At 55.5% G+C, this 25,540-nt stretch overlaps 2 protein-coding genes across 15 annotated transcripts; one reads left to right on the plus strand and one right to left on the minus strand.

Moving 5' to 3' along the window:
* Window positions 1–603: 603 nt before the first annotated feature.
* TRIM63 (tripartite motif containing 63) lies at window positions 604–4,535 on the minus strand. Of its 4 annotated transcripts, none has more exons than XM_075173913.1 (9): window positions 4,337–4,535; window positions 4,046–4,212; window positions 2,677–2,842; window positions 2,286–2,381; window positions 1,883–2,116; window positions 1,748–1,770; window positions 1,436–1,560; window positions 1,244–1,321; window positions 877–1,133 (listed from the first exon to the last, which is right to left on the minus strand). In XM_075173913.1, the coding sequence occupies exons 1-9, from the start codon at window positions 4,493–4,495 to the stop codon at window positions 1,123–1,125; spliced, it is 1,059 nt and encodes a 352-aa protein (XP_075030014.1). In that variant the 5' UTR covers window positions 4,496–4,535; the 3' UTR covers window positions 877–1,122. The 4 variants fall into 4 exon arrangements, with proteins under 4 accessions (XP_075030011.1, XP_075030014.1, XP_075030013.1 ...); XM_075173912.1 differs by having other exon boundaries at window positions 877–1,136; XM_075173911.1 differs by having other exon boundaries at window positions 2,677–2,845; window positions 4,337–4,532.
* A 3,178-nt stretch (window positions 4,536–7,713) lies between these two features.
* Window positions 7,714–25,509, plus strand: LOC142092878 (serine/threonine-protein kinase PDIK1L). 11 transcript variants are annotated; one of them, XM_075173486.1, is made up of 4 exons: window positions 7,719–7,795; window positions 10,073–10,374; window positions 20,071–20,254; window positions 23,903–25,509. In XM_075173486.1, exons 2-4 carry the CDS (start codon window positions 10,090–10,092, stop codon window positions 25,018–25,020), a joined length of 1,587 nt encoding a protein of 528 aa, XP_075029587.1. In that variant the 5' UTR covers window positions 7,719–7,795; window positions 10,073–10,089; the 3' UTR covers window positions 25,021–25,509. The 11 variants fall into 11 exon arrangements, with proteins under 11 accessions (XP_075029594.1, XP_075029587.1, XP_075029595.1 ...); XM_075173485.1 differs by having other exon boundaries at window positions 7,740–7,795; window positions 8,930–10,374; XM_075173484.1 differs by lacking the exon at window positions 7,719–7,795 and adding an exon at window positions 7,832–7,850.
* The last annotated feature ends 31 nt before the right edge of the window (window positions 25,510–25,540 follow it).

Raw genomic sequence — 25,540 nt, forward strand, 5'->3', positions numbered from 1 at the left:
GGCCGGCTGCAAAGCACCCGCGGCCGCCTGCCCCGGGGTGGGCCTGCTCAGCCAGCACCCGGGGGGCTGCTGACGGAGGGGGGGGGATTGCTCTGGGACCCTCCATGGGCACCCCCCAGGAACCGCGCACCAGGGCATGGATGCAACCCCTGAGGCGGGGGGGCGGGTGTGCATCCCCCCCCCTCCCAAAGGCACCCGGTGACCCCCCTGCCCGCTCCAGGGAGCCCTCGGGCCCCCCAGTTTAGATCCAGCCATGGAGCAGCCATGTGATGGACAAGCCTGGGACCAGACCCCCCCAGCGGTGACTCCTGCCCACCGCCCCGGGGGAGCAGCGCTAATTGCCCTGGGGTTAATTGCAATTGTGGCACAGCCCAGAGCAGGGCTGCAGGCGCTGCCTCAGTTTCCCCTTGGCCAAGCAGCGAGCCGGGCTTATATTTTTGCAGGAGAAAAGCATTTGTGGTATATTTTTGCATTCGTGGTATATTTTTGCAGTGGTGTGAGCTCAGCCGGCAGCAAACCGGCAGCTCGATGCCAAGGCTGTCCCCGTTTCGGGGACTGGCACAGCCCGGAGCACCCTCACCCCCCCCGCCACATCCCCAAGCCCCGTCGAGCGCTGGCCCCAGGCACCCCATCACCAGGAGATAAATCCTGCTGGGTGCTGACCTGTTACATCCCCGGGGCAGGCGGCCAGCCGCAGGGTGCCAGTGCTGCTGGAGGTGCTAATGAGGCCAAAAATTAAGTGTTGGACCGGGAGGTGTCAGCGCCAGGCACTGGTGATCGCCCCTGCCCGGCAACCCCACCCGCATCCCCGGTGCCCATCGCAGGGCTGGCAAGCCGAGAACAAGAGGCGAGGAAAAAAAAAAAAAGACAAACCACCCAAACCACCGGTTTTCTTTACAAAATACACAAAATTCAAATCCGTGACAATTATATACAAAACAAGGAAGATATAAAACATGCGGAATTGTCCCGTTTGCACCCGTATAGAAAAGTGTCCCGTGCTGGAGCAGGCGCCGGCTCGCGAGGCCACCGGCCCCCGCAGCGTGTCCCCCCCGTCCCGAGTCCCGTCGCCGGACATCCTGCGCCCGCGGCGTTTCTCCTGCGCCGGCAACGTTGCTGCGGCTACTGGGGAGCTGCTGGGGGAGAGGAGGGGGTGACTGAGGGGGGGTCCAAGCCCCCGAAGCTCCCCCACGGATGCTTGAGGGTCCCGGGGAGGTGGGCTTGGCCGTGCCGCCCCTCTTACCCATCACTGCCCTCTCGGGCGCTGCGTCCTGCTCCACATCTTCTTCCTCCCCATCGAAGTACTCCTCATCTTCCTCGGCTGCAAAGAGGCAGCTGAACGTCACGGTGGGGCCACCGGGGAACACGGCGGGTGCCACCAGGTGGGTGGGAGTTGGTAAAGGGGCATGGGGGGGGGGGTCAGGGGCTGAATTACCGGGGTTGAAGTCCAAGGCGCAGACCGCCTCGGCCAGGTGGTCCAGGCTCACCGAGAAGGCGTCCATGCTCTCGTAGCCGTGCTCGATCTTCTCCAGCCTGCCGCCCTTGGAGGCCTCCACGATCCTGGGCAGGGAGAGCACGGCCGTGTCCCCCCCTGTCCCCTTGCCGGGCTGGGGGACTGCGGGGTGCCAGGGTGGGGGGGTCGGGGCATTCCCACGCTCACCACCTGGGCACCCCGTGGCCGAATCCTGCCCAGCTGTGGGACAGGGACTGGGGATGGCTGAATTTTCCCCCCAATTTGGGCACTTACGTTTTAATGAGCTGCTTGGCGTTCTGTGGGGAGCAAGAGGAGAGGTGAGCGGAGCCGCGTGGCAGCCGCCGGGATGTCCCTGAGCCACTGGGAGCCCATGTGGGCACCGGCGGGGGGAGGGTTTGGGGGTCTTACCATGAGGAAGGCAGCCCCCCCGGTCTCCTCCATCGCCTGGATGGCCGTCTCCACCAGCCGGCTTGACTTCTCCAGCTGCTCCTTGTACTGGCGGATGAGGCCCTGGACGAAGCCCGTCTTGTCGCCCTGCTCGCGGGTGATGCGCTGCAGCAGCTCCGACTTCTTCTCCTCCAGCAGCGCTGCCAACGCGTCGAAGCGAGCGCAGAGCTCCCGCTTGGCCGCCTCGCTGTTCTCCTGCGGGGACGAGGGGCAAGGGATACCACCCGTGTGTCCCTCAGCACCGGCAGCATCCCAAGGAATTCCCTGCTCCCGGGGGCTCCGGCTCCCTCCTGGCCATCCCAAATGCCCCCCGGCTGAGGTTTCACCCCCGGGTTTCAGAGAGCTCCTTTTCCCCCGTCCTCACCTCGGTGCTCCGGCACGAGTCCTCCAGCTGGGAGATGATCGTCTGGATCCGGTCGTTCCCCGCCACCAGCATGGAGATGCAGTTGTTCAGTTCCGTCTGGGCAGGGACAGACGGACGGAAACAGCTTGAACCCCAGCAGGGACGGGGACGGGGACATCTCCCATCCTGACGTGGGGATGGGCTGGGCATTGCCCGGCCCCAGCTCCGCTCCCCCCACGTCCCCCCCGAGCTGCGGCCATTCTAAATATAGGCTGTCTCCTGGGCGAAGTCACCCGGGGGTTATTAATACCCCGTGAGCGGGTCCCAGTGCTATTTGTGGCCGTCCCAGCTCAGCACATCGCCCCAGGACCGGCCATGTCCCCCCCGGCCCCCCCGTTCCCCCTCACAGCACCTTCTGGCCCTGGAAGACACTTTGCAGGGGAGCGACCTCGCAGTCCTTGTGGGCGCCGAAAACTTTGCACATGGAGCAGGTGGGGACCTCGCAGGTGACGCAGTAGATGTTGATCCTCTCGTCCTCGTGCTCCTTGCACATGGGGTGCTCCCCCTTCTTCAGCGGTCTGCTGGAGAGAGCGGCACGGCCGCGGTGACATCCCCATCAGGGTGACATCCCCATCAGGGTGACGTCCCCATCTCAAGGACATCCCTGCCGTGATGATGTCCCCATTGCAGCATCATCCCCACGTTGGTGACATCCCCACCGATGCCACACAGCCACCCCACAATCAGGTCCCCAGGCAAGAGGCCAGATCCTGGCATAACCCCACACTCGCTCCTTCAGGAGCCACGAACCTCTGTGCCTCCATAAGCCCCGAGCCCAGTAAGCCCCAGTTTAAACCAGTGCAGCGCTGGGCACGGCAGCAGTTGGCACCGGTGGATGGGAGGCCCTGGGGCCGCGCTCCAGGGACACTGCACAAGTGCCTAATTTTAGCCTTGGGCTGCCGGGATTTATTGTTGTCACCCAAAGCGCGACCGGAGCGGGGGCACCCAGAAACCCCCGGGGGGGTCCCAGCTGGGGGTTGCAGCCGAATCGTCCCCTCTGCAGCAAGGGGGGGGGACATGGGGGACACGGGGACAAGCTGACCCACTGAAGCAAACCCGGTGCTGGCCCCCCGCGTCCCCTCCGGGGCTGCAGACACCTGCCTCGTGCCATCGTCCCCGTCCCCATGGCTCTCAAACAATATTTACAATGGTTCGGGGAATTTGGCCAGGGCCACCGCTCTGCCTCGAGAAGCTGTGACCCCTCCGCCCCCCCCCCCAGCTGCATGTTCTTCCCGAGTGGGTCCCCTCCAAACTGTCCCTCTGTCCCTTATCAGCCAGCAGTGCCTGCTGTCACGAGCAGAGCCTGGATTTGTCCCCCACGCCTCTTATCTCCCACCGAACGCTCCAGCTGCAGAGCGGGGGGGGGGCAGGACCTGCCCTGCTGCCACCACCCCCCAGGGACCCACCATCCCCCTGAGCCACCCAGAGATCCGAACTGCTCTGGACAGGGGGGGATTTGGCTTGGGGGAGGAAGATTTGGGTCGGGGGAGGAAGATTTGGCTTGGGGGAGGAAGATTTGGGTTAGGGGAGGAAGATTTGTATCAGGGACCATTGAGCCAGCAGAAAAGCCCCCCAGTTTCTCGCCCAGCTGCAATGTCCTGCAGTCTCAACGATGGTGCTGGGGGTGGGGAGGTGGACATCCCCACGTCCCCGTGTCCCCGTGTCCCCGTGTCCCCGCCGGGCCAAGGCACAAGCAATCAGCCACGGCCACCCGTGCCCACCTGGAGCATTCCTGCTTGTAGATGTCGATGATGTTCTCCACCAGCAGGTTCCTCTGCAGCCCGTAGACGCCGTGACGGTCCAGCAGCACCTCATGGCGGCACGATGGGCACCGGAACCGGCCCCCCGAAATCACGCTGCCTCGGCTCTGCCAGTACGGGTTGGCGGCCTGGGAAAGGGGAAGATGCACATGGGGGTGGGGGGTCCATGAGCATCCCCACAGCACCGTGAGCTTCCCGGTGACCTCCAGCCCGGGCAGGGGATGGGTATGGGTGCAGGGACCCCCTTCTCACCTGGAAGACATCGTTGGCACACTTGCGGCAGAGGTTGTGCTGGCAGGGCAGGATCACCACCGGCTTGCTGAACATCTCCAGGCAAATGGGGCAGATGAGCTGCTTCTCCAGGCTCTCCATGGGGTTGCCATCCCGCAGGATGCCGGCTTGGAAATCCATCGGCACGACAACGCGCTCCTCTCACCCGCTCTCGGCTGCCGGCGATACCCCTCGTCCCGCTATTTATAAGTCGCTCCCCGGTCACGAGGAGCCAAATCCCGACACGGGGTCGGGTGTCCGGGGAAGCAGCACCTGTCACACGGGACTGAGCCATCGGGATGCCGCCGGCGGCGGTAAACAAGCTGGGGACAGGCTGTCCGGGAGGCCCTGCCCGCCCGTGCCGCGGCTGCCGGCACGCCGAAACCGGAGCTGGGGGGTAAACAGGGCCAGGCTTCTCCCCGGGGCCAAACGGCCGCACACCCCGGGGGGGAGCGAGCCCAGATCCTGGGGCTGGACCCCACAACGACAGAGGGGTGGGGGTGCGGAGGGGCAAAAAGCAGCCCCGCGGTCATTCGGATATTGTGATGGTGCCAGGAACGGGCCAGCAGCAGTGGGGGGGTGGCTTATAAGGAGCATCTCCCTTTGCACCCCCAAAATGCGGCCACTGCTGGGGTGCAAAGATGCGCCTGGCCCGTGGGTCCCCAGGCTGTGCTTGGAGGGGAGAGGGAGCCCCGGGGAGAGGCAGCCCCCATGCCCGGCCCATGCACCAGGGTCCCCCCTTCCCTCCCCAGGCAGGGCTTGGGGGGGTCTTTTGTACCCCCAGCTGCAGGAGCAGCCGTAGGGAGGGCTGCGAGAGCTGCCCCCCACGCTGGCGCGCACGGCCATGAGCCAGCCGGCCCCTCCGCTCAGTTGCAAAACTTGACCCAGAAACATCTGGGGGGGGGAAGCGGCCGTGCACAGCCCCTCGGGACCCGCACCCAGCGGGGAAAACAGCCCCGGCGCCCAGCTGGTGCGGCAATAAACAGGGTGTCGTGCCAAATGCCAGCGCCCGTCCACAGGGAGACCTGTAAATATTGGCAGCCGCACGAGGAGAGAGGGGTAATTATAGCGCCGTCGCCTATGGGTCACGCTGGTGGGGGGGACGGGGTGGGGATGGCGGCTGCTGCTGCGCCCACAGCAACTGCGGGCAGGAGGGGATGAGTGCTGGGGTGCAGGGGTGCATGGGTGCATGAGTACGTGGGTGCACAAGTAGAGGGGTACGTGGGTGCAGGGGTGCATGGGTGCATAAGTACAGGGGTACACAGGTGCAGCAGTGCGTGGGTGCACAAGTGCAGGGGTGCATGGGTACACAGGGTGCATGGGTACATGGGTGCAGAGGTAAATGGGTGCACAAGTGCAGGGGTACATGGATGCACGGGTAAATGGGTGCACAAGTGCAGGGGTGCAGTGGTGCATGGGTGCATGGGTACACAGGGTGCATGGGGACATGAGTGCACAGGTAAATGGGTGCACAAGTGCAGGTATACGTGTGTGCGTGGGTGCATGTGTACATGGGTGCACATGTGCTTGGGTGCATGAGTGCACAGGGTACATGGGTGCACGGGTAAATGGGTGCATAAATGCAGGGGTGCAGGGGTGCACAGGTACATGGGTGCACGGGCCCCTTTTTTGCTGCAGCCAGCCCCCCCCGGGGCAGGCAGCCCCACAGCTGGTTTGGGTGCTCCTTCCGGGCAGGCTCACATGTCGACCGAGTGACTGTGCTGGGACCGGCCAAGCACATCTTGCAAAATTGTCCCCGTTTCGGCACTTGGGGCTCTTCCAGGGAGGTGCTGGCACGGAAGCAGGGCTGGCCGGGCCCTCGGGAGGGCAGCGTGGGGGTGTCCTGCTTTTGGCTGGGATAGAGTTAATCTTCTAGTAGCTGGTCTAGTGCTGTGTTTTGGATTTATGAGAACAGTGTTGATAACACAGGGGTGTTCTAGCTGTTGCTGAGTTCTTACATCAGTCAAGGTGCTCTGCCAGGTGCTCAAGAAACTGGGAGGGGACACAGCTGGGACAGTGACCCAAACTGGCCAAAGGGCTATTCCATACCATATGACGTCACCCTCAGTATATAAACTGGGGGGAGCTGGCTGGGGGCAGCGATCGCTGCTCGGGGACGGGCTGGGCATCGGTCGGCGGGCAGTGAGTGATTGCATCACTTATTTTTCCTGGGTTTTGTTCCTCTCTCTCTCTTGTTTTGCCTTTTCGTTACATCATCATCATTATTATTATTGTTGTTGTTGTATTTCAGTTATTAAACTGTTCTTATCTCAACCCACGAGTGTTCTCACTTTTGCTCTTCAGATTCTCCCCCCCATCCCACCGGAAGGGAGGGTGGGCGAGCGGCTGGGTGGTGCTTGGTTGCCGACCAGGGTTAAACCACGACAGGGGATTGGCCACCGACCGGAGCCAGGAGTGGGGCACCCCGATGTGCACCCACCCCACACCCGATGTGCACCCACCCCACACCCACGAGCTGGCCCTGCCCCGGGGTGGCATTGATTAACTAATTGCTTCTGGACTCGATTAAGGGGATTCGCGGGAATGGAGGGGTTGTAATGCCCTAATCAGCTTTCAAAACCCACAAGGGGCTCGTCAGCCCCTAATTGGCTTGGGGCAGCTTAGGCAGGGCCCCGGGGCACTAATCACCACCGGGCTCTTTCCCAATTAACTGGGAAGAGGCGCGAGAGCGTTTTACTCTGACGGGAGCGTATCTGAACGGCCTCTGCTTGCTCTCTGCAGGGCTCCGAGCAGCGGCTGGCCCTGGCTTCTCCCAAAATGACTGCGATGGCCGCTACGGGTCGAGGGGACAGCGGGGACCATGGCAGGAGCCCCATGCCCCCCGATTCCTGTGCACGGGGGGCACCTCCAGCCCTGCGGCTTGCAGCAGAAAGGGGGCAATGGCAGAGAGTGGGGCATAGGGAGGGGGGACAGCTCTCAGCCATGAGCTGTGTCGCCATCACACGCAGCCAGAGCGCAACCAAAGGCGTGTGGGACTCCACTTATTTTTTTCTTAATGCCAAGCAATAAATTAATAAATAAATGTAAAACCCCCACAAAACTCCCCCAAAAAAGAGGAGAGCCATCATTACAAAGCGGTGGGGGATGCACAAGGCAGGACAGACAGCAGCCAGGGGGAGGAGAAGGGGATGCACGAGGGGATGCACGAGGGGATGCACGAGGGGATGCACCAGGCGTCGCGCATCGCCTTGCACGGGCGGCTGCACCTGCCGCGCGCGCCGCCAGGGAAGCGCGGGAACGCCACGCGCGCCCCCCACGGCGGAGGGGCGCGCGCTCCCCATTCCCCTTCGCCGCCGACCAATCAGAGGGCGCAGCGGCTGCGCGGGGGAGTGGCTGGCGCGGGGGCGTGGCGGCGGCCGCGCAGGGCAGGGGAGCCCTATAATGGCGGCCGGGCGGGGGCAGCGCGGCGGCGGTGCTGAGGTAACGCGGTGCCCGCCCCGGGGGCGGTGGGGAGCGGGTTCGGGCGGTCGTCCCGGTGCGTCATAGTGGGGGGAGGCTGCCGCACGGGCGGGGACCTCCGCCTCAGGTGTGCGTGGGGGCTGTGAGGGGGCCCGGGTGCCTGCTGAGGCGGCTGCAGGGCCCAGCGGGGCGGGCTCCCCCCTCGGGCCGCGGCTGACGGGGTCAGACCCCACTCCCGGCCTCCGCCCGAAGCGAGCGGTGCCTCGGTAATTTCCCTCTGGAGCGAGGTCCCACTCGGTGCAGGTGGGGTCCCGGTGTGACAGCCGCTTGTAGGGCCTCCCTGGAGGAGCAGGGCGAAGAGGAGGGGGGTAATTTATATTATTCCGTAATTATTGCTGCTAACGAGGCAGCCAGGGAGGAAAAGCGCTTCCCGTGTGAGACGCCGGCTGCAGCTTCCCAGGCCTGCAGGAGGGAGCAGAGGCAGGCCTGGCCTGTTTGCTTTGCACTGCCTGGCCTGTGCCTGTCCCTGCTGCCAGGGCCCTGCCGCTTGGCATGAGCTGCCCCGGTCGCTGCCCTGGGGAGCAGGCGGCACTTCTCATCGGGTTAGGCAATAAACCTCGGTGGCATTTCCAGACCAGCCTAGCCTGCTGTGGGGGTGAAGGAAGGCAGGTAGCAACCCCGACGTTTGGCAGAATGACAGATCCTCTCTGGTAACAGCACACAGCTAATTGTCTCTCAATATGGGGGGACGTTTTCTGCTCATTTTGAACCTGATGTGATGGTGTTTGAGTAATGCGTAAAGAGTAAAACTCTTTTCCTCAGGAGTTATTTGGCTGCTGGTGAGATTACAGATCTTGCTCTTCTCCTCTCCATGGGAAGGGCTATTGGCCCATCAGATCTTAATGTGCAGGCTGTAATCTTAATCTGTTCCTCATAGGCCTGTTACAGGTGCAGGCTCAACGCATCTTGCAAGCAGCATCTTGTGGTAATGCGTTTCTTGGGCACATCACATTTCAGTTCAAAATGTTCCTGTAAATGTGCATGACAGAATTTTGCTGAAAGGTTGAAATGTCTGTAGTATTGCCATGAGACTGATGATACCTTTTTTCTCTCTCTTTTTCTTTTTTTTTTCTTTTTTCTTAAAAAAAAAAAAAGTACCTAAAACAGTGGAAATACTTGAAAGCTTCCTGCTAATAACAGGCTGTTTTGATGTGGTCCTTATGGCCTGGTTTACTGACATAAAGAGGATTACGTTTATCACTGGCAATCTTACAAACTATTTTAGTTTTGATATACTAGCTGTGATTTTTTTTTTTAGTATTATTTTTATTTTTGTGTTTCGTTCTGTTTGACCAGTGATAATTGGCGAGCTGAGCTTTTTTTTTTCCCTGTCTGTAGTCAGTGTCCCATTTTGGTTTGGTTGTGTGAAGGTGGTGCTGGTGTGTTTTGGTTTGTAATCTTGCAGGGAAGTGTGCAGGGAGGATCATAAATCCGTAGCAGTGTTTGGTAGCTTGTGTGTGTGTGTGTGTGTGTCTCTTCTTTTACTTATAGAGCAATATCTTAACTTTCGCCCTTGCCCTGTTGAGCAAAAGTGCAAGTTAGATTCTGGGTACAAGCTTCTGCAATCAGTTACCCTTTTTAATTTATTGTAACCGTAGGCTCCCTATTGAGAGGAGACTAGGTGAAAAATCATAGTAACACTAAAAAACAAATCGGAGGCGATCCGAAGCATCCTTTTGTCTTAGTATCAGTAAAAGAATTTCGTGATTAAATGATAACAGAAACATTTACTTATGCAGTTACCTCCATAAAAGGCAGTGTTGATTAAATCTGTTACTGCCCAACCACAAGCTTCAGCTAGAGCCTCTTCTCTGCTATCCCAGGCGTGGATGGAGAGCATGATACCCTACTATTATTCCCGCAGATGTTCACGGAAGACACTGAGAGAAAGGAGCAGGAGCATACGCGATAGTCCTGTCTCGGCACAATGCAAGTCTAGGTTTGAATTGTTGCCACCCTGAAAACTGGGCTGTATTTGAAATCTTAATAGTTCCACCAAAATGATGTAATTTCACTTTTAACTAGTCCGTGGCAACAGGTACAGGTTTACAGAATAGCTTTTGGAATGTTCTAGCACTCGAATGCAGCATTGCGTTCAGTGTAACGCTCGGAGGCACTGCCCTGTTAATTGCAGGGTTTTGGTAGGCCTAATATTGCCGCACCAAGCCATATGGGGGAAAATACAGCCCAGTTCTTGTTCATAAGTTTTAGTTCTGTGGGTTTTTCCCCCTTCCCCAGAACCCTTGATCTTGAAGATGGTGAGTAGCCAGCCTAAGTACGATCTAATACGGGAGGTTGGTCGTGGCAGTTATGGTGTGGTGTACGAAGCAGTCGTCAGGAAGACCTCTGCACGGGTCGCGGTGAAAAAGATTCGGTGCCATGCTCCAGAGAACGTGGAACTAGCTCTGCGTGAGTTCTGGGCACTTAGCAGTATCAAGAGCCAGCATCCCAACGTCATTCACCTGGAGGAGTGCATCTTGCAGAAAGATGGTATGGTGCAGAAGATGTCCCATGGCTCCAGTTCCTCCCTTTATTTACAGGTACATGAAGCTGAGGTAATGGGGTGAAAGTAATTAATGTGGATGTGTAGCTGGGAGGGAAGGAGGTGGGTAGCTAAGATCATTTCTTTTTGAGGTATGCTTAGTTAGGAGAGGGTATTGTTCGTATTGTTGACACCCAAAAATTATTATGTATCTTTAAAAGAGCGTATCTATTGAACAATCACCTGTGTCTTGTAATTTGAAACCATGCCATTCTAAAAGACTCCAGGATTTTTTTAATGCAAATCTGCTTTGATAATTTGAGGAAACACCACAGGTAAAGTACAAGGGAGGTGCAGGCTGTTGTATTACTTGGTAGAAGCCCTGCTGCAGGGTTAATGAGCAGACGTGTGCTAATGTCTTGGGACAGAGCTCTGAAGAATTTCTTCATCTCGGATGTCCTTGGAAGAGGAAGTAACCATCTTGATTTAGGAAGCCAACACTTAAAATTCTTTCAGAAATAATAAGCAATCAGCCTGCGGTGAGCCGTTTTCTTTTTTGAATAAATAACTATTAGTCTCTTCAAAGAGAGGTAAAGGTATGATAAATAAGGGAATAAATATCACTCCCCCCATGTGGCTACTGAAAGAGTCCTTTAAATTGCCTTTAAGTTTGAAGGTGCATATTTTTGAAGAATAAGTAGCTCTGGAAAGACTTTGGAAGGCAATCTGATACAAGAAGCTGCCCCAACTGCAAATCATCCCCTGGCAAAAATTTGTGTCTCTGGTTTAAAAAGTCAGTAGCCTGCTCAATGTTTATTGCATTATCCCTAGTCAGCTTTTATCATTTCAGTTTTTATTGTTGTCATTCTTGCATGTCTAATGTAGGACCTTTTGTTAGCAAACATTCATCTGACAACCCTTCACGGCTGTCCAGATCCCGTTGTGCCGAGTGCTGTACGAGCCTGAGAAAGAGGATTCTTGCCTTTGTAAACTCGCTGTAGCTTGGTAGTTGTTACTGACCTGCTTTCATGAAGGGATTAGGGTAAAATAATACTGGGCAGTGCAAGTGGGAGAAATTAGTGCCTTACCTTCCTAGTTGTTAGTGGATCTGTGAGAGAGTGCATCAAACTTGTGGACAGCTGTACAGGGAGGAGCTTAAAAAAAAAACAGGGTGGAACTGCAAGGTGGGGAAGAGCTTCCAGATCACCTGCAGCATTGGTTTTTGATGGTAGTGCCTGTTAACAACATGGCATGTAGATCTTGCCCGTGTCAGGCACAAGCACTACAAATTGTTTTCCTGCTCCAGAGAGCAGAGAAGAGCAAAGGGCAGAGCTGAGCTGACTGAAGAGACTGGGATCACTTTATCATAGCATGTGCTAAAATAGAGAAAATCAGATCTCCCTTGGCTTGCCCTCTCTGCTTCCCACCCCAGGTGATATTACGTTACAGGGCTGAACGGGTGCAGTGTGGGAGGAGGCTGGCCGGGGAGGGGGGTATTAGTGTCTCCTGAAGGACTTTGGGGCAGGTGCTAAGCTGGTGTCAGCTGAACTAAGTCAGTAAAGTGAGAGTCCTAAACTAGCCTGGTCCTGTGGTGCTTTGCCGCTGTCACAGGCATGGTAGTGGATTTTGTTGTCTTAATGCTCTGAACTGAGATGCGAGTACAGCTTCTGTAAAGCCGTGTGGAGGGAAGAGCCCTGTGCTGGTGCTCACTTGGCAAAGGAAGCTCCCTGCTGTCCTGCGATACCCTAATCTCTCTGTTGCTGAGTATAAACCCTAAATACGTAGTTTTCTAGTTCTAACGTGGATTTACTGTTTTAAGTTGGTCTGTACTAGTTGTGCTCGCAATTAAATATAGCTATAAATTGCTAGTAATTTTGCTCTTGGATGGAAAAGGCCATTTTTTTGAAGTGCTTTAAAATGCCTCTCTAAATATCAACAGCTACCTTAATTTTTGAAAGCCTGTAAGAGCTACGTTTGGTTTAGTATATCTTGGTTTACTAACAGAAATAATTGCAAGACTTACCTTCCAGAGCATGCTAAGAGCCACCTCACAGGAGCTGAAGAGGCAAATGTGGAGTTGTGTAAACAGGATTAGTAAAATGATTGCTGGTTTTACTTTGGTTTTTGTATGCCCGCTTATATTCTAGAGAATAGCTAGTGGATCATGGTGGTGGGAGAGGTGTTATGTGCAGCAGCTGTTCAGCTGTGCCTGTAGATTAGTGTGCTCCGAGTTAAGGGATCCTGTGTTAACACTTGCTAGAATACTTTCATGCGTAAGGAATGGAGAATAGGCTTTAAAAACCTACTGTGGCACAGCTTCATCAGCAGAGGACAAATACAAGCCCCGGCACTGTATGGAGTTACTTGTTGAGACTTTGTTTATACATGAAGTTGTTAGCGAAATGGGTGGGACAGGCTTTGTTGGGGTGGGACACTGTCCAGCTGAAACAGATGGGAGTGCAATGGCCACTTAGTATCTTTCAAAATACTGTTATCTGGGTCTAGCTCTGGCTTCTGGGCAGGAGCGTGAGCGTGATATGCTTCGCACACACGAAAATAAGGAGGCTGTCAAATACATTGTGATTTTTTTTTTTTTTTACATCATAAATTTTCCGTAGTTTTATTTTCATCAGTTGCAATATCTTGCTCTCTGGATTGTTGGGAGGAAGATCCATACTTTCTGCATTTTTCCATCATATCTTTATATTCTTGTGATCATCAGGTAGTTATGACATTTCTTTTCCTTGTTGCAGCTTGTAGAGACCTCATTAAAAGGAGAAATAGTCTTTGACCCCAGAAGTGCTTATTACCTCTGGTTTGTAATGGATTTCTGTGATGGAGGAGACATGAATGAGTATCTGTTGTCCCGAAAGCCAAACCGCAAGACCAACACCAGTTTCATGCTTCAGCTCAGCAGCGCACTGGCGTTCCTGCACAAAAATCAGATTATTCATCGTGATCTCAAACCTGACAATATTCTGATATCTCAGAGCAGGATGGATGCTAGTGACCTGGAGCCTACCCTGAAAGTAGCTGATTTTGGTCTGAGTAAAGTCTGTTCAGCCTCAGGACAGAATCCCGAGGAACCAGTCAACGTAAATAAGTGTTTTCTATCAACTGCATGTGGGACTGACTTCTATATGGCCCCCGAAGTCTGGGAAGGACACTACACTGCCAAAGCAGACATCTTTGCGTTGGGGATTATAATCTGGGCAATGTTGGAAAGAATCACATTCGTAGATACGGAAACAAAGAAAGAACTTTTGGGGAGTTACGTCAAGCAGGGGACAGCGATCGTGCCTGTTGGAGAGGCGCTTCTAGAAAACCCTAAAATGGAACTGCTCATCCCTGTGAAGAAAAAATCCATGAACGCTCGAATGAAACAGCTGATCAAGGAAATGCTGGCTGCCAACCCGCAGGACCGACCCGATGCTTTTGAGCTAGAACTGCGATTAGTCAACATAGCTTTTAAAGACAGCAGCTGGGACACGTGACCCGCCGAGTCGCGTCTCTCTCGATAGAGAGCTGCTTCTCGCTAACTGATGGTGCGACTTAATGGCAGTAAAAGAAACGATCCTGAACTCAAACCTGCAGGGTGTAGTTTCTACCAAACGAATCTCTTCTGGGTTTCAGAAATGATACGAATGTTGAGTTGGCCGTTGTGTTAACGATGCGTTGATGTGTATAATACCAGGATGTTACATGCAAGTGTAAGATGTGACGATGTTCGTTTGTGTAAGCTGGCAGTGGGATGTCTTAAGAGCTGAGACTTGATTTCCAGCACTATGTCATGGAGTATTTCGTACATTCCAGTTTCCTATGTCAGTGTTAGGAACTCTCATGGAAAAAAGAGATTTGCATGCTGGTAGTGCAAATCTTCAGGCTCTGTAAAGTAATTCTGTGTATATATTTATGTATATGAGTGAGCTGGGAGTGTATGCCACTTTTCTTAAATTATTTGCTATGGGTCTGAATGATTGGGGTTTGCCAGAAAACTAGGTGAAGATAGATGGGAAGCATTCCTTCTTCTCCAGGCCTGAATAACTTTATTATTTATTTTTGTTATCTGATGTCAAAGGTAGGGTCTGAGACTTGACTTTGTAGACAAAAAATGCAATGCAAGGGGATCAGCAGTTTTTAAAGTGCTGACATGGCCAAGCTTAGCACTTACAGCTTAATGAGCTTGTCACTGAGGGAGTCAAATCAGATGTGTGTAGTCAGGTGCTAGCATGTTGGCTAGTTCATTAATCACTTGATTTTGCTTTCTTCTAGTAATCAAATACTTCAATCAGTTAACCTACAGTTTCACAACATGCTCTCTACTCTTGTATCTATAATCCAGTAGCACCTTAGGTACTTCAAATAGGAGAGTACGGTGAGCTGAGCTTATGGAAACGTGGATGAGGGAATCCAGCAGCAGAGAGTGTTATTTTTAAGATTCTTCAAAATATGGTTGCAGCACAGTTTTGCTGTTGAATCTAATAATACTGGTCATGGCCTCTTCCTTTCTGGCAGTGGCTCTGACCTGGTAGTGACGAGGAGATAAGGGGGTGACTGTTTGTCTTGTAGAACGCACTTATTCTCAAATACGGGAGAAACCTTTCACATACCGCTTACTGAGTTATCTCCTATTTGTGTGGCAACCTTGGCTGATTTTTTTATTTGTTTTCTTCCTTTTAAAGAAGTAATATTTATTTAAAACCACAGACAGTAGGATGGAAAGCTTTGAAGTAGTTGAAAGGCTGCTTATCCCCAGCTCTTATTCCACAGAAGGAGACTGATATGCTCAGAGGGTTCACAAAGGCCGCCTGACGCTGCATGGCAGACAGAAGCTGCTTTGTAATAGTATAACACTTTGTTCTTTTGGGTGCAGGACTGTGACCTTTCTCATAAATTTGACCTTCTGGCAAAAGTATAGTCTCAAAAAATTGCCTTTAAAGGCAGATATATTAAAACTGCAGCAAAGGCTGATTTTTCTTAATAAAATCAATTTAATGTTTTTTCCCTGCTGTAAGTATTCCCTTGTGTAACTTGCTTCTCAGATACTGTTCCTTCTTAGTGCTGTGAGAGCAGTTCTGATCAGTCAGCATTTATTCTGCCTGAGCGTGAATAAACAGCACAAACAAAATATAATTTTTTCTTCTTCCAAAAGCAAAGGATTCTGATTCTACCAAACTTCTGAGGCTTTACAGACCACAGCTGGTTCTTACCTGGTGCTGTGCAGAGCTGGTGGCAGTTACCCAGGGGGCCTTAGTCCTTAATTCCTATTATTTTGCTTCACTTTATAATTTAAGGCAAGTTGTCTAAACAGTGATTCTCAGACAAATACACTTTGCTGTCTCAAAACAATGTTTATTGTTTAGAAGATGCTATGGAATTAACTTTGAGAAGACAGTGTTCCTGAGTACAGCAGAGCGCCTTCGCTTCGGCGTAGATTGGCAGGGACGGAGGCGACTGCATCGTTCCGAGGATACAGCCTGTTGCCTGCGTAAATGTCCCCGTGTTGCTCCTTTCCTGCAGAGCTTAGTCTATAAAAGAAGACTTGGAGTCCATCTGTGAGTAATGATAAGGAGAGATCTATTTATTCTTATGTTCTAGAAGTGGAGATCTGTTTGTTCTCATATTTTAACTGAGTTCAGCACAATCGAAGCCTCAGCTTGTTACTGAAAGGAAGAAAACAAACCTCTCGCTGTCTGTGCCAATACTGTTTCATGGTACTTACATTTCAGCATGGTCATTCCATGAGTAAAGTTTTAAGAGGTTATATAATTTTCCCCTTGTTAAACTTGAGAGCTTTTTAAAAATACGTTGCTAACTTCCTCTTCTCTCCTGCCCACCCAAAAGTCAGAATCAACTACGTTATCTTAAAGTATGAATCTACTTCAGAATAACACTACTTACCTTTAAGGCGCTTTGCAAATCACCTGGTTCTTCTCTGAACTATTTCAAAGGCTGAACACCAAATGTGCTGCCTGCCTGCCATGCAGAAACGAGTGCTAGGGAATGGCACTCGAAAGTGGGGTTTTTGTTTGGTTTTTTTTTGACTCCCAAAGTGTTTCTTTGCACTGATTGCCACTTTAAAGGGTGGGGGTACCTGAAATCCCTCTCATGGTGCTTAGCCTTGCTGTTGGGTGACACTGAGTGTTTTCTTCGTTAACACTGAATGGTAGTCCTCGAGCTCTGTGTTCTGTTTGATTTTGTTGTTGTTGTTGTCTGAGGTCTTTGTTTTAAAACCTTTGATAAATCAAATTGTTGGAGCAGCTACAGAGTTAGTCACCAGCGTGACACAAAGTCAAGATACTTTTCAGCACTCAGAAAAGATTTTTTTTTTTCAAATCTTTCTTTAAAAACTGTAAAATATATTTTATGGAGAATTTATAATGAGGAAAATTATTGTGTAATTTATTAAGTTCATGACTGTTTTTGAAATAAAATCTGAATTTCAATGAAGTTTTTGAACTTTCTAGAGAAATGCTTTCTTCTCAGTCAGCGCAATGTCATCCAGCTGCCAGCAAAGCGACAGGAGGGTTTATTTGCTGTGCTAGGACAGAAGTAAGCTGTGGTACTTCATCACAGTCGTACCGTAAGTGATCCTGGGACTGTAAAAGGTGCTGGATTGGCTAATAGCTGTGCTGCTCATCCTCTGCGGGTAGCAGCAGTGCCAAACTTCCACTGCTGGAGGACTTGACAGAGCGAGGCCAAACTGGGTGTGAGAACAGAGCGCTCTCTTGGACTGGTTGAGGTGAGCCTTGGCCGTGTGGACCCTGCGGCTTCTGCCCAGCCCTGTAACAATCAAAACAGTGCTCTTCTGGGTGTGCTTCATTTTCAAAGAGGGGATTAAAGACTAAAAAAAGCATTCTTGCATCCAGTACATACTTGAAGTTGTTATTACAAGCAGAGTGAGTACCACCCTGGGCTGTAAGGAAATCTCTGGCGGCTCTGCCTACCCTGCTACTGGTACTACTGGATTTTTGAGGCTGCAAATAGATGCTGCTGCTCTCCTGGGCACTGACGCTCCTCCCGCTGAAGCGAGCCTTTCCCCTCTAGCTCCTGCGTGTGCTGGAGTAGGATTTCACCCGGAAAGCCGCCAGCCCTGGTTCTGCGGGGGAACCCTGTTCCCCGCTGAGCGCACCACAAGGCCCGGGGCTGCAGGCAGCCCAGTGAAGGTGTGCTCTGCCGCCTTTCCCTCCTGCCTGCGTGGGCCGATCGCTGCTGGCGGAGGGAGCAGGCGTGTGCGGGCTCCTGGGGCTGTAAATGGTCTTCTGGAGGCTTGTGAGGGATGGTGGCCTGCTGGTCTCGCACCCCGAGAAACCTTAGAAATAAAGGTGAGGAAACACCACCGCTTACACATGATACAAGAGTCTAGGAGTCATTTGCATGTTTTAATTAACAGTGCTCTGGAACAAAGGGTTGTGCAGACTGGGAGTGGGAATAGTGCAAACTGGAAATGCTGTAAATTGTTTCGTCTTGCCATTTGTTACCCCCGCAACAAATCCAAGCCCAGTCATCTCCTGTGTGCTGTGCGCTTGCGTTGTCGCCTGCGGTTTCCTGCGTATCCTGGTGCCAGAAACAGGCAGATTCCCCACCTGGCAGGAGCTGTGTGGTTAAATCCACAAGTCAATGCAATCTTTGCCAAAGAGAAAGGGATTGAAATTTAGATTATTTTTTATTAAAGGATAAGCACCTTAATTAAAGGAGAAAGTCACACCTCTTTGATTAGTTGTAAGAGTGGTGATTTTAAATAGACACAAGCTAAATTCCTCCCCCACAAAATGAAGAAAACTAAGCCCACGTACTTGAAATATGTCTAGTCTGCGGGGTGGGGGGAAATGCCCCGGTGCAGAAATTAGATGTAACTGAGGCTGCATCTCGGCTTGAATGACCCAACCTCTGCTTATTTTCCTTGTTCTGCAGAATGCTGAGGCCTCGGGCTCCGGCTTGCCCATCCCGTTTCCTCGGGCAGGGCTTGGCTAGGCGATCCCCGCTCCGCAGCGCTGGGCTTTGGGAACTCGCCTTGTTTGTATTTTCACTTTGGTTTCAACGGAGTTTTCCTTCACGCCAGCCAATCGCGGTCCCCGCACAAACTGCAGCGTAATGGCAGACGTTGCTTTGTGGTTGAGATAAAGTCCTGTCTCAGGCAGCCTGCAGCCGCCTGCCCACCCCTTGGAAGGGTGCCCTGGCTTCAGCGAAACAACTTTTTCCCCGCCCCGCGCTGTGGCTGGCGGAGCAGACACGCTCAGGTGGCCTTTGGACTGCGGGCAGCACGAACGGCCGACGTTTTGCATTGCTTTTCCCTTTGCTCCACTGATGCCCTGCCAATCCTTCTACGGGGTGTCCTATCGTTAAGTGTTTTTAATCTTTACTGGTGGTCTGTGTGGTGAACACAAGGAGTTGTCCCATGGAGAACTAGTTAGGAGTATTTAAACACAAACTCTATTTAAGGGGCACTGCTGAGCATTGACTGTTTTGTTTCCTTTGTGGTCTGAGGGGCTGGGGAGCAGTTTATGCAAAGTGCAATTTCTATTTTTAAGTGCAATGAAGGAAGAGGATTGTATCTGAAATGCTACAAACCATCCAGTCTACGCTGTTTGGGGAGGGGCGGGAGGTAGAAATACAAGACCGAACTGCTGCAGATCTCTGTTCCCTAGCTCTGTAAGCATTTTTGGGGAGTCTGAGACCGCACGCTCTTATAAGCAGAGCAAGCGAAGCATGGAGAAGTCGAGTGACCTGAAGGAGGAGGCAGCACCACCACCGCGTCGCTGCGAGAGGAGCCATGTTCTTGTTAAATCCCTTTGTTCCCAGATGAATTTCCAGATTATTTGGGTGCCTGAAGCAGAAGGCAATTGTGTAAGGGCTGCAGTTCGTAAGGAGCCCCCAGGGCCAGTGCAGGGGCCCGGGCTGAGCTGGCAGGTGGTGGCTGGAGCTGCGGCCGCTCTCTCTGGGGCAGCCCCACATGCCCAGCTCCCATCCCACCAGGTAAAGTGTGCCGGGCTGGGGTGCTGGAGGACACAGCTGACTTGCTTTGTGTTCTCTTGAAGAGGGCAAAGGGGGAACTGCTGCTGGAATTGCAATTGCTCAGAGGCCTCTTTAATCTCTGGCATTGGAGGTGAAAACAGACGCAACCTAAAAAGCTTTGTGGGTTCCTTGCAGCAGGTGGTGGGTTCAGCCCAGGTGCTCACTGTTGACCCTGGGGAGGCTTCCCTCAGTCCCGGCAGCTCCTTCCATCTCTCTCTGCCTTTCCTGTTTGTCCCTGTGGTCCCAGTACTGACTGTTTTGTTTCCCAGACACCGGGCAGCTGGCAGAAGTCAGCAGGGCCAGCCATCGCTCGCCGTGGGTTTTAAAGCCCCCGTTGCAGGGTATGAACATCGACGGGAGCCTTGGTGTCTTCTGGGCCCAGCTGCTGTCTAGTTCCTACTTGGCTGCCTTAGATTAGGTGGTGGTTTCAGATTTATTCATGCCCATTTGAGCTCTTGGTATTTTTAAACTTGTATAGCACGGCTTCCACTCCTGCCCTCTCCCGAAGGAAAGCACCTGCATCCTGAGCCCTCTCTGGCTTCCAGCCACCCAGCTCCCATGGGCTGCTCTCCAGGCGGTGGCATTGGCATGGACCTCAGACCAGAAAGGGCTTTTGTGGGTTGTGAAAGTAAACCAGCAAGTAGAAACAGATGGCTGTGTTATCAGGTGCTGCAGTCCTGCCTGCACCTGGTCATGGTGGAGTTAAAGTGATTTTTTTTTTTTATTATTATTTTTAAAGGAGAAATGCATCTGGAAAGGACTGAGTGAGACACCGCCGGCTTCAGCCCTTCCACTGCCTGCGGGCATGGCAGCCTCTGGCTTCCCCTGCCTGCTCACCCGGATCCATCGGAGTAGCGCTGGGAGCCCTGCGCTGGCCGTGCTGCTCTGCTGCCGCTCCTCAAGCCTGACGCGTGGGTTGTGGGGTGGGGACGTAATTATCAGGGCTGAGAGGACCATGTCCCCCTCACCACGAGGGAGGGAGGAGGGCTTGCGGGGAGCAGGGCTGTTTAATCGGGAGCTAGACGTGCTCTGAAAAATGGTGTTGGAAGGAGGATCTGTGCGCTGGGACTCATGAGCTTCGAGGACTTTCTCAGACTTTTCTCTCCCACCACGAGGGCTGGAAGTTTCCCATACCTGGCCCCAGACCTGAGACGGCTGGCGCAGGTCTTGCTCTGCAAACACCCCCTTTCTTGCACTTTTTTTCCTTAAGTATCTGGTGCTGGCTGCTCTCGGGCAGCTTGGGTTGAGCTGGTCGGATCTGGACTAGCAGTTCTCAGAGATCTTACGTGATTTTGCTGCTTGAAAGAAGCAAAGGTGTCTGGAGCTGTGGCTGGGTTTTGCCTGGGATTGCTTTGCTTGCCTGGCACCGTGCTCGCTTCCCGGTGAGCTGGGAGGGGAGGGAAGCAGAGCCCCATCAAAGAGCAGGGAGCGCCTTGTGAGAGCTCCGAGTAACCTTAAATAAAAACAAGGGACTTTGAGCATGCATGTGACTAAGAAAAGCCATCTGGTGCATTCACAAGAGGCTGATTAACTTGGTAAATCCCTTCCTAGAAGTTGAAGTGACAAAACCCCCATCGCCTCCCCAGGGGAAGTGGGAGCTGCCCGGGATGCTGATGCCAGGAAGGGCTCCTTGCACCATCCCTTTTTGTATCCCAAAGGGAATCTGCCTTGTCCAAATATAACAGTTCAACAGTAAGTGCCTGGCGGGTACTCCGAGGAGCAGCCAGAGGACGGCCGCTCCGTCTGCCTTGCTTCAGGGTATGAGTGTCCCCCGGGAACACCCCACATCAGCCAGGGAAAGGTGAATCAAAGGCTGCTCTTACTCACTTGTGGCTTTACCAGAACTGCTGCTGCGATTCCAGCTCGGAAAATAAACCGTGTCCTAATAAACAGTGATTCACATTGCCTGGAGTTAAAAATAAGGTCCTGTCGGCTGGGAACACAAGTGCTCTCTTCCCTGGGGCAGATCCCAGGGCTTCTCTGTCACTTGCCCCCATCCTTTTCCCCATCTTCCTCTGGAGATGGTTGAGTTTGCTCCGGTGTGGCCTCATCCTGCACACAGAGCCCGAGTGCTGCTGGGAGCACAGCTGCCTGCGTTGCTCCTCTCCAGGTTTATTAGAATAGAATAGGTGGTTTGCCCCTTCCTCGCTTTCACTGGGATTTTTTCCGGTGCTGGCAGAGCTCAGACAAGTCCTGGCCGCTCTCATCCTGCTCCATTTTAGCCTCCGTTTTCCTCAGCCCAGGGGTACTGGCCCCAGCCCCTTCCTGGCACCGGTGCTGTCACGTAGGGAGGTGCTGGACGCCGACCCGGCTCCGGTTCCCGGCACTGGCTTCCCAGGAGCAGCACTGCAGGAAGGAACTGGGGTGGGGGCCAGCAGTGCTGGGGGACAGAGCACCCCGACCTGCGGGTCCTGGGCCAAATGCCACAGCTTTGTCCCCGCTGGAGCCTCCTGAGTCCCCGCAAGCAGCCTGGGCTGGGCTGTACCCCAGCTCTCCATCCAGAGGAGATGGGGGGATGGAGGGAGCAGCTGGTCCCCTCCGGCTGGGAGAGGGATGGAGGGAGCTGGCGGGTCCCTGGGGGGCACTGGGGGCTTTTCCAGCCCCGCTCCAAGGGGCTGGGAGCTGAACTCAGGGTCCAGCGTGTCCTTCCCCTGCCCCCAGCCGCTGCGGTGCCACCTTTGCAGCCCCCCGGGCAGGCGCTGGGGATGGAGGGGGGCCGGGGGCTGCCCCTGCGGGAACGCTCAGCCCTCGGGAAGGGGAGAGGGCAGCGATAAAAATAACCCCTGGGCCAGCTCCAGCCCGTTGTGGCTTCCTGCGATTTACAGCCCTTCCCGGGGGGAAGAGGAGGCAGGAACTGGCCTGGCTCAGGGCTGGCTTTGACCCTTTCGCCACCAGCGGAGAAGGTGCCAGAAGGACCCTTCCTCCCTCCTTCTCTCTCACCAGCCAGGGCAGGATCCTGGGGAAGGGGATCGTGGTGGGCTCCTCTTGAGCAGCACCCAGCATCTTGGGATGGATGTCAAAGGAGAAACTGCCGGAGTGGACGTGGTTTCCCTATCCTATTCCTGATGCCCCATGTGCTGGGGCGATGGAGAGACTCGGTCCTGGCTGGGAGGAGGCAGACATCTCTGCTGCAGATCCCGAAATCCCAGCCAGGCTCCTGGAGGGAGGAGGAGGGCTGGCAGAGGTGAGCTGGAGCTGCCGGAGAAGGAGGGTTAATGCTGGCTGGGCAGGGGCAGGGCGCTGGGGTGTGAAGGCTGCGGCTGGGGCGGGGGGTCATGCCGGCAGGGTGGGCTCCTGCTGACAGAGCTGGGCTGGCAGGGGTTAACGGGGTGGCTCTTCCTCTTCCTCACTCTCTATATGAGGCTCCTGCCAGCTCTGGGCTCAGTTTGCTGCTGGCGGCCAGAGGGGCAGGAGCTGAGTGAGACCGGAGCATCCCTGCATCCCTGTATCCCATCCCTGCATCTCTGCGCGGGCTCAGGTGAGCAAGAGCATCCTCCACCCACCAAGCCCAGTGGCTGGGCATGGATCCTGGCAGCGGGGCTGGGCTGGGCTGGGGAGCGTGCAGTCGCATCCTGGGCACACTGGCTCTGCCAGGGCAAAGCCGGCGGGTGATGGGACCACGTGGCGGGGCCACCTTCCCTTGAACCACCGGGAAGCTCTGCCCTGCACCGGGGGAGGCTGGGGACCTCATCCCTTGGGAGCACAGCAGCAGATGAACTGCGTGCCTCAGTTTCCCCATCTGTACACCAGGGTTGGAGTCCGTGGGCTGTGTGGGGAGGTGCATGGGCAGAGGGCTCCTGCGCTGTTTGCTCTCTCGTGAGCCCTGCTCTGCCCAGCCCCATGTCCCTGCTGTCACCTGGGGTGGCTGCGGAGCTGGGTCAGCCGCTGGTGATGGGGCGGCTCTTCATGGCCGTTCGGGCGTCTTCTGCTCAGCAAAACCATCTGCTTTGGGCATTTACAGCCCCCGGGTCAGGCTCCAGACCCCCTTCCCCTGGTACCCACCACCCCCAGATTGACAGCCCCGGTCCCCCACAGATGCTCGGGTACAGCTGAGCAAAAGCCATCGCACCCCAGGGCTAACAAAAGCCCTTTGCTCCATGCCCCCCATGCATTGAGCAGGAGAGGGACCTTCCCTCCCAGGCAGCCGAGCTCAGCCTGGCTACGGGGAGCACGGCACGGAGACCCCAAAACATCCCCCAGCCCCTGCCCCGCTGCCATCGTGCACGGGCCCGGCTGGGGCAGCTCGCCAGCTCCCCTGTGCACGGGCTTTGTTCTGCTGTCCCTGCGCTTGGAAAGATAAGGCGGCTGGCTCCGGTATTTTTTCCTGTTGGAAGCCGCTGCTGGGATGCGGGTGAAGCCGGCGGATGCTCGGCGCTTCTCTCTTCCTGCCCGCGGATTGTTCCTGCCTGGGCTGGCAGGGCTCGCTGCCTGCTGCCTGCCTGCTTGGCCGAGGGCAGCGCTGCCCCGCCATGCGTGGGATCCAGGGGACCCCTGGCCCCACTTCACCCCCCGTCCTCTCCCACCGCTGCTGCATGCTCGGTTCTAACCCCGGCTCTCCTTTCTCCTCCCAGGGCCGAATTCAGGAGCCAAGCGAAGCTTTGGGACCCCCCTGCAGCCACCCCGGAGAGGAGCAGAGCGACCAGGGGTGCCGTTTTGGAGCTGGGGGGCGATGGTGCCCCTGGGCAGCCCCCCTCTCGCTGTCTGTGCCTCCAGCAACCTGCGCCTTGTGGCCCCCGGCCGTGGCTCCCCCCTGGCCTGGCTGAACCGGGGCCCCGAGTGCCTGCGGGAGCCGGGGGGCAGCGGGGGCCGGGTGCCCAGCGCCGTGGAGCGGCTGGAGGCTGACAAGGCCAAATACGTCAAATCCCAGCAGGTCATCAACAGCCGGCAGGAGCCGGCGCTGCGGGGCTGCTCACCCCGGCTCTCCCCCCGCGGCCGGCGTCTCCTCGCCCGTCAGCAGTGTAGCGAGTTGTGTCAGGGCTCAGAGCTGGGCCGGGAGGGTCCCCAGTCCCCCGTGTCGCGCCGGGCCGGTGGCAGGCGCTTGCTGAGACCCGACTCCCTCATCATCTACCGGCAGAAACGGGACTGCCCCGGGGGAGACAAGGAGAACGCCAAGGGCTCGGGGCTGGTGCGACGCCTTTTCCAGGGACCCCTCAGAGACAAGCCCCCCAGCTCCCCCCCAGCCAGGGGGCTGGATGAGGGGCTGCCAGCCCCCCAGAGCCCTGAGACCCCCATGCTGTGGGTGCCCACGGAGAAGGAGGAGGTGAGGACGCCGGGTGCCAGCAGCAGCGGTGGCAGCGGTGGCATCTTCCCTCTGCCCAGCAGCCCGGTGGCGCAGCCCCCCCGGCCCCCCGGCAAGCAGGCGCTGGCTCTGCGCGTCTCCCTGCCGCTCTCGGAGCAGGAGCGGTTCTTCAACTACTGCGGGCTGGACCGGGCGCTGGTGGAGCTGCTGGGGCGGGAGCGGTTCGGGCCGGCGGGCTGGGACAACGCCTCGGCTCGGCTCCCCGGATCCTGCGAGTCAGAGTCTGGGCAGGCCTCGGGGGGCAGCGAGGGGGACACGGGGCCAGGCGAGGAGGAGCCAGACGCCCGGCTGGGCTCTGCCATCTCGGTGGTGGAGCGCAACGCCCGCGTCATCAAGTGGCTCTATGGCTGCCAGAGAGCCTGGGCGGCCGCCAAGGAGTCCACCGTCTGAGCGGAGGCAGCCCGGCTGGGGATGGGGACGCTCGTGTGGGTCCCTCTGGCCGAACGTGGCCTCTTGCCCTCGCTGGATGTGGCCAACGGACTGGTGACATCCTTGGTCCCAGCACCGTGGGGCTGCTGCTGGCTGGGAGGGCCACCAGGTCTACCCCCCTCCAGAGCCATCAGGTCTACCCTGGACCCGGGGCTGAGGGCAGTGGGGGCAGGCAGGGAAGGGGCACCCTTGGGTGGGTCTCTCGCTGGCCCCGGGGTCTAGCAGGCCGCTGTCCTCTTCTCCATCCTCCCTGTCTCCAGCCCAGGGTGGTGGGACAGGGCCGCAGCCCCCTCGGCGACTCATGTCCTGCACCGGCTGCAGGCTGGGGGGGGGTGGGCAGTGCCTGAGCCCCCCACCACAGGCAGCGCCCGCCTGCAGCTCCCTCCTCCCTGAAAACGGGGCTGCTGGGGCCAGAGCAGCGCTCAATAAACCTGTCATTATTTTTTTTTAGCCTGGCAGTGTGTGTGGTTTGTGCGGGCAG

Source organism: Calonectris borealis, chromosome 25, assembly GCF_964195595.1.
Source record: "Calonectris borealis chromosome 25, bCalBor7.hap1.2, whole genome shotgun sequence".
NCBI lineage: Eukaryota > Metazoa > Chordata > Aves > Procellariiformes > Procellariidae > Calonectris > Calonectris borealis.

What these genes read in the sequence shown, in the direction of transcription:
- LOC142092878 (XM_075173486.1), top strand. Translation starts at nt 10,090, where the DNA reads ATGGTGAGTAGCCAGCCTAAGTACGATCTAATACGGGAGGTTGGTCGT. An exon ending in GTTCCTCCCTTTATTTACAG is followed by an intron (nt 10,375 to 20,070) that starts GTACATGAAGCT and finishes TTATTTTTAAAG; the next exon opens with GAGAAATGCATCTGGAAAGG. An exon ending in CCTGACGCGTGGGTTGTGGG is followed by an intron (nt 20,255 to 23,902) that starts GTGGGGACGTAA and finishes TTCTCCTCCCAG; the next exon opens with GGCCGAATTCAGGAGCCAAG.
- TRIM63 (XM_075173910.1), bottom strand. Translation starts at nt 4,495, where the DNA reads ATGGATTTCCAAGCCGGCATCCTGCGGGATGGCAACCCCATGGAGAGC. An exon ending in ACTCGTGCCGGAGCACCGAG is followed by an intron (nt 2,117 to 2,285) that starts GTGAGGACGGGG and finishes TCGTCCCCGCAG; the next exon opens with GAGAACAGCGAGGCGGCCAA. An exon ending in GGGGGGCTGCCTTCCTCATG is followed by an intron (nt 1,771 to 1,882) that starts GTAAGACCCCCA and finishes TGCTCCCCACAG; the next exon opens with AACGCCAAGCAGCTCATTAA.